Source organism: Histomonas meleagridis, assembly GCF_020186115.1.
Source record: "Histomonas meleagridis strain 2922-C6/04-10x chromosome Unknown contig_88, whole genome shotgun sequence".
In the NCBI taxonomy this organism is placed as follows: Eukaryota; Parabasalia; order Tritrichomonadida; family Dientamoebidae; genus Histomonas; species Histomonas meleagridis.
The window spans coordinates 50,378-63,807 of record NW_027150922.1 but is presented as its reverse complement, the minus strand read 5'-3'; the positions used below and the strand labels follow the sequence as shown (position 1 = coordinate 63,807).

Here is a 13,430-nt window from a genome sequence, read left to right as displayed (position 1 = left end):
GTTAACTGGTACCTCCTTTCAAGATCATGTTACCCTGACCTAAATATGAATTTTCGTCCCAATTTAATGAAAAACGGACACCAGATTTGAATACTTTATTTGCAAATTCAATTCATTTTGATCGTCTTTCGACCGATAGAATTTTTGTTCCATTTTTTTATCTGTGTCACTTTCGCTGTCAATTTCGATAAAATAAAATCTAAGGGATAATTGTCAAATGAATTGTTTATTGATTTAACGGTTCCAGGTCCCTTTGTAAATTCAAATCCTCAGGCCCTTTCACCTCAATTTCTTTAAATCTTCGTCTTATTGCCAGTCCATCGTCACCTGGGAAAACAGTTTCGATTGAATAATTGCTAGTGACGATTAGGTTAAAAGTGCCAGGATCGATCATAACTTCTCCGTTCTTAACTTCTCCTATGAACGAGTAACGGTCGCTCCATATTTTCATGAGCTGCGCAAACGGTCTCCCATCAGATGGAAAGTCTTCGAATATGACCAGTGTATGTTCTCCGGGCCTAAAACTGTCCCACCACTTGTTGCACATTTTAGGATAAATCTGGGACAACGGTTTTTTAGTTCTAGCCCAATGACTTTTTCCTGTACCAGGGGGTCCCCAGATCCAATAGTTCTTTTTCTCCAATTGACCTGGCCAATCATTATGTACTTTCATGTGACTTATTTTATAGTTCTCCAATCTCTTCTGATGATAAAACGCTTGAATTGGATATTTATCTTCAAATTGTTCCCATTTCATAGTCATAACATTCGATAACATTTGTTTCATTTTATCTTCTTTGGATTTATATAACTGAGTCTCCATAGTCATTTCTCCATATTCATAATGTTCTCCACCATATTTAGTACAATATTTATAATTGTCTAGTTCACTGCCTCTAGCAATGTCCCAGAAACAATTAGTTTTGGCCATTAAAGTATTCTTATAAACTCTTTCATCAAATCGAATGTAACCTTGTATATGCTTCGTTCCTGTACTTGGTGCAAACTCTACTTCAGCAATCATGTAACTAACCATTGAGAAACTTTCTAATGTTTCTTTCCATGTATCTGGGGGGTTATTCCATGTGAATACCCAACGCTTTGCTCTCGGATTGACTATTGTTCTTCTTGGTGGCTCCACTGGTAACCTTGTAGCGTCCTTTCTGATTCCTCTCTTTGCTCCCATAATTTTTATTAAGTGATCTAAATATTTCATGATCAATCACGACATTCAATATTTTTCTATAATGATTATTCCCATACATTTTGAAAGTTTCGGTTCAGAATTCAATCAAAATATTTGATCGTAAATAAAGTATTCAATGCAGTGTTGTAATTGTCAAAGTTTTTAATGAATTAAGGAAAAAGTAAATTCCTTCTTGTCACTGATGTGGGAATATCATTTTTATTTTTTAGTCAAATGGAATATGAAGATACATTTGATAATTTTGGCTTTGATGACAATTCTTTTGATTTTAGTAATGTTTGTCCCGATGCCCTTCAATCTGACGATTAAGAAAAACCGTATCCAATTCCACCTCCTGTTTTTACACCCCCTGCTCCATGCCTTATGCCAGACAATGAAGGCCAAGTTAAGTCAATTTACTCCAGTAATGTTGGCTTACTTAAGGGCTTTATTAAAGAGAATTTTCAGATGGTTGAGGTTTGGGTCATTGTTCTCCCAATAATCTCTATAGGTGCCATCCGTTATGATCGTCGCCGTAAGGATGTTCCTTCATATCTTATTCACCCTCAATTAATAAATCTCCCACAACATTAAATTTTTTATTGTTATGCCTCGTAGGTTACGTAGACGTAGTTATTCACGTGGACGTCCATTGAAGACTGTAAAGTATTCTAATGAGACTTTCAACTGTTCTGGGAATATCACATTCAATACCGGTTCTGGAGATTCTGCTGTTGGTGATCAAGTAAATACAACCTTGATTAGTGCCGTTGCTACTCAAGGTATGCGTAAAGTAAAGAATTTCACTTTAAAGATGATCACTGATGTCGATATTCCATTATTATGGGGTTTAGTTTATGTCCCCGATGGTACGGTTGCTCAATCAATGTCACTTGGTACCCCTGCTGCCCCTGTATCATTATATGAACCTAATCAAAATGTTATCAAGTCAGGGTACCTTACTCCCAATGCCCAACAGACTCAAGTATTCCGTACGAGGTTAGCACGTAATTTGAATTCAGGCGATAGTATCGCTTTATGTTTAAAGGTTTCTGTTCCTGGTACTGAAATTACAGAAAAATTCTTAGGGGTTCAATTAAATTATGTTATCACTTATTAATATAAAATTTTCCCACTTTTATTTTTATGTTTGATCCTCATCGCATTGGTTCTATTAGTGAATCTTATTATTCACGTAATAAGGGAAGTGTGTTACAACGTAAGTTGGTTCCTCCTCTTAATCCTCCTATGTCTAAATATGATTTAGATCGTGCTTATGAAGTTCTTAAGAATAACGGTAGGGTTGCTGATTATACTGTTCAAAATAACATTGTTAATTATCCTGGTTCTATTAGATGAAGAACGTTTACAAGATAAATTTGATGAAGCTAAAAAGTTTGTTATTAAAGAAACTGGTGAAAATTATTATACTAGTGCTTGTAAAAAAGCTGTTACTGAAATGATAGAAAATAAGAATGGTGAACAAGGTGCTATCAAAGGTGCTATCGGTACTTATATACAAGAAGCTACTGGATACGGCATTAATAATTGAATAAAAAAAATTATAATCATTATTTTTTATGATTAAAATAAGTGATTTCTCACCCCATGTAGGGAAGAATAATACTGAACATAATAGTTCTAGTGCTAATTGTAAAGTTATTATTAATAATAACAATAGTGAAACACCAGCACATTATCCTGAAGTTAATGAAGAAACACCAAAAATAATTACAAGAGAAACTGAACTTAATACTGATAATGCTAGTGCTTTATATAAACATATAGCTTTAACATTTAGTGCAATATTAAAAACAAATAATATGAAATTAATAGCAAATTTAATTGATAATAGTGGAAAAATTATTATTAATGCTAATGATTTAGTACAAGCTATAAGTTCAATTTTAGAAATTGATTTTAATCAAGTTATGAAGATCCTGAACCTGGATGTTTAAAACATGTAAATCCAATTAAAAAAGTTAACTCAATTAAGATTAATGGCTATGATTTTAGTTCACAATATAATAAAGAATATAACACATTAATGGATGAATTCAATATATCATTAGAAAAAGTATTTATTTATTAAAATTAATATGATAAGGCACAGGATTTAATAAATATCTTGGTACTGACATTTTTATACCTTTTTCATTATAAATATTATATTTACCTTTTTCGAAATTATCTACTATATAAATATCTGATAATATTTTTGATCTCTTTTTTAATTGATCTGTGTTATAAACTGTTACTGTTGTACCAGGACTTAAAAAGAATCCTTCTTGATTTATAATTTTATCATTTAATTTATGTAACTCTAAACCAAAAGATTTTCTTTGATTAAAAGCTTCTAATGGTGAAATTTTTTTGTGATTTAATTGACTTAATGTTTTATGATAAGTATTATTATAATTATTAACAATTTTCTTCATATGATATGGATCTATTTCTTTTAAACCCATATTATCAGCTATATCTCTGATAGTTCTACAAATTCTATTGATTATAGCTAAAGAAGTATGAATAGGATAAGATTTATCTTCTAAAATTATTCTTTTTACTGGAATTATTTTTACACCAGATAAATGTGCTGCTATATATTGTAAAGGTTTCGATAAAAATGATTTTTCAGAATCACAATGTATAATTTTAGGATTAAATCCTCCCTTATATAAATTAAATAAAGCTTTAGCTATAGATTCTATTGATTTCTTTGTAGTTATTTTATCATTTATTTTTGTATTAGTATAGGCATAAAATAAAAATCTGGACCTAACTTCAACTGCTAATAAATAACAATATTTTGTTTCTGTTTTAGTGGTTTCATCATAACCAGAAAAAAATAAATCCATTTGATATTCACCATTATTACCAATATATTTTAATTGATATTTTTTATTTCTTTTATAAGAAAAATAATTTATATTATGTTTAAATTGTGGATCTAATTTTGAATAATCAATATGATATGGAAGTAAAAAGTTATCAAATAAATATTTGTTTTTCGAACGAGATTTGAAACCTGTGTTAATATACGGTGAATTCTTAGAATCTTCATAAATATTATAATTTCTATATATATTGTCATAAGGAAATTTACTAAAAATATTGTAACAAATAATTACTATAAGCAGAATCGAATGTAAATACGTTCCCAATTTTATTATCAATTATTTCAATACCATATAAATATTTCCTTAATTCTTCACAATATTTATTAAATTTGAGAGGCTTTTTTTTAGCTTCAAAAACTTTGTGTGCAAACATCTCATTCAATTTTATAATAATCGTTCTAATATAATATTCATAATGCTCTGGAATTGTTTTTCTTCCAATTTTTTCATTAATAGGTGTAATTTTTTCATTTTCGATAAAAATTTTAATAAAATTATATTTAGATTCTTCATAATTGTTTAAATGATTATTTTTATATTGTTTATCTGTAATTTTTTCTAAGTTGTCATCTATGAAATAATTAACTAAATTGTTGTATGTTTCAACTAATGGCTTTGTACCAGTATTAAATTCAGGTGTAGAATTAAACTCCCTATTACATTATTCATTCAAAGAATTAATAAAATTTTGTAGACTCAAATTACCTTTTAATGATGAATTTTGATTTTTTAATCCATTTCTAACTAGTGTTCCGAATAAATATTGTATTCCTCTTTGTCTTTTATAAATTGGATCCATATAAAAAAAATAAAATGAAATAAAATATTTTTTATTCTTTAAATATACTCAACAAATGTTCATCTATTTTACCAGTTACTTCACCAACTATTGAATTTAATATTATAGTAATTATTACTAAATCATCTGATAATTTATTACCATCAAATAATACTACATCACCTATTTCATAATCTGCGGTATTATTTACTCTAAAATCAAAATCTCCATGTGTAACAAAATCAATAGTATCTTGTAAAATTTCTATTTCTCTTTTAATGACATCACCTATTGAAGCTTTATAACCAGTTTCATGTTTAGCTACACATATACCTAAATATTCTTTATATGTACCTGTAGTTTCAACTGATGGAATATAATCAATTGATGAAGTATTTGTGTCATATTTACCTTCATTGGTTAAAGCATAAACATTACCTGTTAAAAATACAGGTGAACCAATTTGAAATTGTGTTAAGTCTTCTGAAACAGGAGCATTATGAATAATAGTTGTATTTATTTGTGCAAGACCTCCAGTTCCTTCGAATGTATTAAATGTAGTCGCGATATGATATATTGTACTAAATATATCAAGAAAAGTACCATCATTTTGTTTCTTTTGTGTTACAGATTCAAAATATAATCTTCCATATTTTTTATCTGCAGTAGGTGTACATCCATAAATTCTCCATAATAATTGATATGTATTACCTGATTCTTCAATTATACTGTGAAATAAAGTTAATTTAGTAGATTCTAAACTAGTGAATTGATCAGTATCGGATTTTATATTTCCTGTATTAATAATGCCATTAGTTTTTACAGAGTACATAATTTCACTACAAACTATTTTATTACAACCTATTGCATCAAAAGATGAGGAGTAATGAAAACCATTTCCTTGTTTTGGTTTAAATGCTATATCATCTTCAATACATTGTATTCTCCAACTATAATCATTTTCATATCCATCACTAGTATGCATATCTATGTAAGGACCTGTTGCTAAAACACCATCGTTTTTAATAACTGCAATTGAAGGAACACTAATATTTAAATTTGAATCTGAAGGTCCCGGAATTTAAAGCAAAACCATTAATTGTTGAACAATGAATATCTTCTGTATTTGAACCTGTAGGAATATCTGTTAAATCATTATAACTATGTGTATGATTTGCAGCAGCATATTTTGTATCATGATTATGATTTTTTAAAGCATACTCAGTATGTGTATGTTCTGAGGGTGGAAATGTTTCAGGTTTATTAGTTAAATCATTATAACTATGAATATGTTCTTCAGGTGGAAATGACTGTGGTTTATCATTTAAATCATTATAACTATGAGTATGATCTGATGAAGCATAGTTTGTATGTTCATGATCTTTTTTAGCATAAATCTCATCATGATTATGATCATTTCAAGATATTTTAGTTGTATCTACATTATTTATAGTTGAACATTGAATATTACCATTACTTCCAAAACTTAATAATGATCCAGGTTCGATTTAAAATCTAATGAATTAGTATTAGCAGTAATTCTCCATGTATTATCTTTATCATAATTGCATTATTAGCATATCAATATATTGACCACCTTCTACAACACCATCATCTTTTAATGTAATAATAGATGGTACATATAATTTTGTATCTCATTTACCACCTTCTGCTGTTGACAATTGAAAACCATTTAATGAAGTAACTTGTACATTCCCATTTACTGTTAAATCATTATTTATTGTATTATGAGTATGACTTTTTGTAGAATATTTTTCATCTGTTTCTGATTTATTATAATATAATTGAGGTAATGTAATCGAAGTTATAGTATTAAGTTTTTCTGTTATTTGGTCATTTGTTGGATAATTTTCTAAAACTTCTTGTAAATCATCTTGATCAATAATTTCAGGAGCAGCAATAACATTAGTTTTTATTCCTTTCGTAGCATTCTCAATACTAAACATCGATAAAAAATGATTTTTATTTAATAAATTAATAATAATTCTAACATAAAATATTCTGGTTCAATTTCTTTACCATTCATTTCTTTAAACCATATTTTAAAATTTGGTTTTCTACTTTTATATTCATATTTCTTATATTTAGTTCTATTTTCATTCGTATAAATACAAAAATAATCTTCATAATGATCACGTTCAATGAAATCAGCGTGCATTGAAACATCAGATACTAAATAATCCTTAAATTTACACTTACATTGTTGCACTACTATATATCTAGGATTTTAAGTAACGATAAATTCAGGAGGAAAACGGTTTTCTTTGTGAAGTACAAAAATACGTTTTAGTCACAAATTGGAGCATTTATGAAAAATAAAGTTAATTACTGAAAAAAGATATTTGTTCGGCCAAAAATAAAAGTAATAGGATAGATGTCCGGCCAAATATAACCGGGGACAATTCGTGTTGGTTATGCGAGGTTTTTGTTGTGTTTATGTGAAAAGTGGTGCTATCGTCCCTCTGAAAAAGTTTCCCTAGGGTCCCTGGGATTGATTCCGACCGCATTATATACCTACCTCGAATTTTAAGATAAGGCCGTTGCTCTTGCACGACCGTTAACTGATTTTATCGATAAATTAACGGTTTTGGTCGATTAAAAACCATTCAAAAATTTCTTATTTAAGATTGTAATGAAAAGAATATGAATATTGTCCCTATTGACTTAGTCTTATCTCTAATAATCGCGTTTTGACCAAATTTTCACGAGTAAAAATTTATATGAATTTGAGCACTATATTTTTCTCGGAATATAAAGCATTCAATTAACTTTTTTTATAGTTTACGCGTGTAAAATATTTGAATATATTTACGAATTAATTAAAAAGTGTTTCTGATTATTGTTTTTATTTCAAATTACAGCACAGACAACACGAAAATTAGAAGGTTTTTATCCAATAACGTTTTCTCATTCAATCCAGAAATTTTCGATTAAATTCAATTTATATAAAGAATCGATAAATAACGCCACTTTTCGAAATCGATTTTTCCGATAAAAAAAGTGGCTATTATCGAAAATTAATCGTGGGCCAATTCTATGAAAAGGTATCAAATCAGATTTTTCATGAAAAAGATTGTAATATTGATGAATTAAGATATCTAGTATATTTTTAAAAATCTAGTCATTTTATTTTTTCAAGATTATCTGAAGACATTAAATTTTTCACTTTACAAATAAATAATAACATATCATTGCTATTTTTTTTTTGGTTGGTATTCACGACATTCAACACTTTTTTTGGGGATGACTGTCGAACACAAGTTCATGAACGGCTATATACAGTTGCCATTCCCGATAGGAAATTCAATGTCAAAAATATCGTTTTCCATTGAAAATAACCAAATTTTTGCGCAAAGAAAAAGTGACAATAAGATGCTAAAGAGTTTATTGGATGCTCTTGATTTAGGACCAAAAGAATTTGTTATAGGAGAGCCAACAGCTGTAGAACATGTAGTTTCTGTAGAAGTTGATTCAAGAGGTAAGTTTCACAATGTACCAGAAGAACTTGCAAAATATATGCCTCAACAAAGAGTTGCAGGCGTTGTTAAAAACCCAAAAGCACAAATGTCAGTACGGCCGGAAGGAAGTTTTGATGGACCTTTGCTTATTTCAGAACCACAAAGTTGTGAACATGAAGTTCATGTTTCAATGAATAGTGAAACTGGACTTACGGGACTTCCAGAATGGATGGAACGCCAACTTCAGAATTCCGGAATAAACAGACAACAGGTTTTGGCTCATCCTAGTGAAGTTATCCAAGTTATGAATTTTATGCAAGGGTCAACAGAACCAAAGCCAAAACCAAACACACAAGTCACGCCAGTACCTAGACCTATTGATGTTCACAGGATTCCAATTGTTGATCCAAAGACAATATTATCTGATATTGAGCAAATTGGTTCAGGAGGCACTAGCACTGTTTTTCGTGCAAAGCTTAATTCCACTGGTCAAACAGTTGCTGTAAAAGCTATTGATCTTGCACATAATGAACGACCAATTATCGAGAATGAAATTGAAGTTCAAAGAGCTCTTCGTAGCGAGAACATTGTTCAAATCCATAGTGTAGTAGAATCAAAAAACTGGCTTTACATTATCATGGAATATATTAATGGTGGTATGCTCACTGATGTACTAACAATTTGCAATCTTACTGAGCCTAACATTGCTTATTTTGTCCAGAAGGTTCTTAAAGCTCTTGTTGTCATTCATAAGTCACACAAAATTCACCGTGACATAAAAAGTGACAACATTTTAGTATCGTTAGAAGGTGATGTGAAAATTGCAGATTTCGGTTATACTGCTCAATTGAACACCGATAACTCCAAACGCAAAACCGTTTGCGGCACCCCTTATTGGATGGCTCCAGAACTTATTCAAGGATTTGAATATGATTACAAGGTAGATATATGGTCTCTCGGAATCATGTGCATTGAGATGGCAGATGGTGAACCTCCATATATCGATGAACCTCCAATGCGCGCATTATATCTTATTGTAGTTAATGGTGTTTCAGGGTGTGCGGATAAGTCACAATGGTCTCCACAGTTTAATGACTTTTGTAGCAAATGTCTCGAAAGAAATCCAGATAGAAGGCCTTCGGCTGAGGAATTACTAAGGCATCCATTTCTTACAAGGGTGTCAACCAAAAAGGAAATATCTGATGTGATTAAGTTTGCATTAAATGAAAAGAAAAAGAGAGACGCGGAGGCAGAGCCATTTTAATTACTTTGTGAGGAATGAGTAAATGAGTATTAAAATTATCGTAAAAATGATCGTTCGAAAATATATTTATGAGATCAACTTTTAATAAAATTTGTTGTTCTAATGACGACGATTTGATTCAACCATTAAAATTATCAATAAATGAACAAGTGAATAAAATTGTTCAATTATCTGAAGAAAAAAAACAATTGGAAAAAATAAATAAAAATTTGAATTCAGAAATTAATAAATTAAAAGCATCAAATGAAAATAATGGAACATTTAGTCCGCCAACACTCCCAAGTTCAAGTCGAAAGTATTATAATGCAATTAAATCTAATCAAAATGATACTGATGAAACACATTCGGAAGAAAACGTTCAAAGCAATGAAATAGAGATAAAAACATAAATGAAACTATATCAGAGGATAACAATGCAAACGAAATACAAATAAACAACAATAATGAAAATGTAACAGAAACTAAAAGTATTGATGATGAAACTCATACAGAAGATAACGATGAAAAGGAAATAGAAACAAAAAATATTATCGAAAAAGAAAGTAAAGATAACGAAATAGAAACAAATACTTATAATAATGAATAAGAAAATAACACTCTTTATCCGAAAAGCGAATCGTTTAGATCAAATCATCACAACTACGAAGAAGAATCTTCAAATTCATGAAGAATATACTGATTCGCCATTAATTCCCATTCCAAACAATAATTTAGAAAGAACAACAACAACAAATGTTATATATGAACATTCGCCTGATCTCTTTGATTCACATATATTACAAATCGAAACATTATTAAACGAAATCAAAAAGTTAAAAGAAGAAAAGAATTTACTTAAGACAAAATATAAAGCGCAAATTGATCATCACGTTTCATTTAATTAGCGTTTTCTTCACACCGAAAAAAGTTTATTCATGGGAAGAGTTTTCACAAGAAGATTTAAATGCTGCGAATAGTATAAACGAAGAAATAAAAGAAGAAAATGATAATAACAATAACAATAGTAATAACGAAGATACTTTCGAAGAATATCAACAGAAAAAAATAAAAGAAAACACTGGAATTGCATTGACTAAGAATTTAAGGAATTTCTCATTTCATTCGCTCGATGATTCACCTTCGCCTTTTTCGAATTTACTTAGCGGACATATCTTCGATAACAAAACAAATGATCTTTCGATTTCACCGACTTAAACTTTGAAATATCTTTAATTACAAATAATTTGACATTAATAAACAATAACGAAAACATAAATATTAAACTAAATAACAAAGATAATGAAAACATAAGCATTGATAATAATAATAATAGCGAAACTTATAGCGATAGTTTTAATGTTAATAACAACGAAATAATAAATTGCAATGAAATAATTTCATTAGAAGTAAATCTAAATGAAATCAACAAATATTTGCAAATCGAAAACAATTTTAATGATTTATTTCATGAAAACTAAACATAAATTTCCATCATTGCTTGATATAGATATTAACCAAATTCTTATAGATGAGAATCGAATTTTATCATCATGACAAAAAGTAATCATAAGAGATCGGAAATTGGTCAAAGGACAGTTTCACTTATCAAAAGTCAATTTCTATCACTTTTTGTTTCAAAATAAATTTATCTCATCTTTACTCAAATATAATATAGCATTTATATTAAATTAAATCATCAATTATGTACACAATAATATATTATATATACTTGATGGTTAGATTCAATATCTTTTATCGAGAAGTAATGTTTTTCAAATGTTGATGCGTCAAGAATATTCTGACGAATATATTTTGACAACACCTCACCTCACTGATGTAAAAATACTTTTATTATAGTAACAATTTTATAACAATCACTAAATAAACTTCGATGGTGGCACAAGAGAAGCCAGCAATTTTTTCTGTGCGATATTAGCTGACATTGGTCTCAATATTAACTTTGATCGACATTCTCTTGCCCTTGCTTCTGGGGTTGGTATTCTTCCCATATCATGCTCAACAGGGTTCATATTTAGCATCTTACCAACTTGATACTTTCTTTTCATGATTCGATAAGATACAAGTTTATTTTCATCCATTCCTTCGGTATTACTTTCTTGCATAGTTTTCAACGCCGCCAAGTGTATTCTATCCTTTTTTTGTGAGTTCTTTTGCATCAAATGAACCCTTCTTAACCATGGATGATTCGGAAGATCGACAACACGAAGCCTTTTTTCCGGATCATTGCATAAAAGACCATGTAAAATCTTTCTTGCGTCTTCGGAAATTCCATTCGGGATAACTATTTCTTCTCGAACGATTTGTCCAAGCGCTTCACAAACAGAGTTCCCGTTATACGGAAGTTTGTTAAAGAAGAGCGCATAGAGAATAATACCAAGTGCCCAAGAGTCAACTTTTGTGGCGTCATAGCTCTTGCAAAGAAGAATCTCAGGTGGTTCATATTGAACAGTTCCACATACAGATGATGTAAATTCACCTTCTTTGAACTCGCGTGAACATCCAAAATCGGCTAACATAACACGACCATTCTCATCTAGAAGAATATTTTCAAGTTTGAGATCACGGTGAACATAACCATTAATATGCATAAAAGAAACAGTCTTAACAATGGAATAAAAAAAGCGCTTGATTTCATATTCTTGTAGATGTTTGTGTGTTGAAATGTATGAATATAAATCACCTCCTTCAGCATACTCAAGAATAAGATAAATTCCATCTATTACATCAAGAGCGTCGTAGAGTTCGGTTATATGTCTATTTTCGCCAAAAAATCTTAAGATTTTGATTTCACGCGCTAGTGCACAAACTTGCTTGGGATTTGTCAATTTAGACTTATATATGGTTTTCATAATTACACTTTGCCCTGTTTCAATATGTGTAGCAAGACGAACTGTTGAGTTTCGTGATTGATGAATTATTTTCACATAATGATATTGACTTTGAAATTCTTCAAATGACAACGTCCTTACAAGCCCATAGAGTTCACTAAATAATGGGTCAGCCTGTTCAATAGGACGCCACAGGTTCATCAAAGGAAATATGGTGTAAAATTATCAATTTTTTGAGGATCTGCCACTTTTTATTACAATTTCAAGAACAATAACGTTTTTTAACGTTCAGCAATTAAACGGATCAAGATTTATCTCTAGAATATTCTAAAATTTATTCTAAAATTTATTTCACTAATTGTATATAATTATATAATTATCTAATTATATAATACAGAGAAAGGAATAACATGAACCCAGATCAACCAATATTATTATTTTTATATTCCCATGTAGCAAGAAAGAATACAAAAGATATAAAAAATTTCCGAAAAAATAATATTATCGTATGCACTTTTCCAAGATATTTAACATTATCCAACTATTTGATCTTGTGATTGCAATGATAAAAGCAACTAAAAGGTTTTCATTGGCAAGCAAATTAATAACATCTGATGATGTTTATAATTTGCTTAAAGAAAGAAAATCAAAAGAGTCAAAAGCACTTCAAAATTTTGAAATTTAACATTTGAAAATTTGAAATAACAGCTGTTTCGTCACTGACGGTATACAAGAAAAGTGAAAATCGTATCTATCTCAAACCATACTAAAAACAAATCACATCAAGAATAAGTCGTATGAAAAAAAAATCAAATACTAAATAAAACAATACATATTATAAATTCTGAAAAAATCTTGTTTATTTATTAAAAATCACTTTCTGCAACCCATGCCAATTCGATTGAAAATCGATACACAAAAATAGATTTTCCATTAAGGTTCCCGGTGAACCATTAATTGATCCCCTATTAATATCTAAATTTTGTAGGAGCAAA

The 13,430-nt window shown here is 29.4% G+C and overlaps 4 protein-coding genes across 4 annotated transcripts; 2 read left to right on the top strand and 2 right to left on the bottom strand.

Annotated features, from left to right (window-relative positions):
• Positions 1 to 226: 226 nt before the first annotated feature.
• Positions 227 to 1,186, bottom strand: GO595_009191 (Rep; the record flags this gene model as incomplete). Its single annotated transcript, XM_067922850.1, has 1 exon — positions 227 to 1,186. The coding sequence occupies one exon, from the start codon at positions 1,184 to 1,186 to the stop codon at positions 227 to 229; it is 960 nt and encodes a 319-aa protein (XP_067770603.1).
• A 607-nt stretch (positions 1,187 to 1,793) lies between these two features.
• On the top strand, positions 1,794 to 2,306 carry GO595_009190 (Cap protein; the record flags this gene model as incomplete). Its single annotated transcript, XM_067922849.1, has 1 exon — positions 1,794 to 2,306. The coding sequence occupies one exon, from the start codon at positions 1,794 to 1,796 to the stop codon at positions 2,304 to 2,306; it is 513 nt and encodes a 170-aa protein (XP_067770602.1).
• Positions 2,307 to 8,128: 5,822 nt separating this feature from the next.
• On the top strand, positions 8,129 to 9,607 carry GO595_009189 (STE family protein kinase; the record flags this gene model as incomplete). Its single annotated transcript, XM_067922848.1, has 1 exon — positions 8,129 to 9,607. One exon carries the CDS (start codon positions 8,129 to 8,131, stop codon positions 9,605 to 9,607), a length of 1,479 nt encoding a protein of 492 aa, XP_067770601.1.
• Positions 9,608 to 11,463: 1,856 nt separating this feature from the next.
• Positions 11,464 to 12,636, bottom strand: GO595_009188 (CAMK family protein kinase; the record flags this gene model as incomplete). Its single annotated transcript, XM_067922847.1, has 1 exon — positions 11,464 to 12,636. One exon carries the CDS (start codon positions 12,634 to 12,636, stop codon positions 11,464 to 11,466), a length of 1,173 nt encoding a protein of 390 aa, XP_067770600.1.
• Between the last annotated feature and the right edge of the window lie 794 nt (positions 12,637 to 13,430).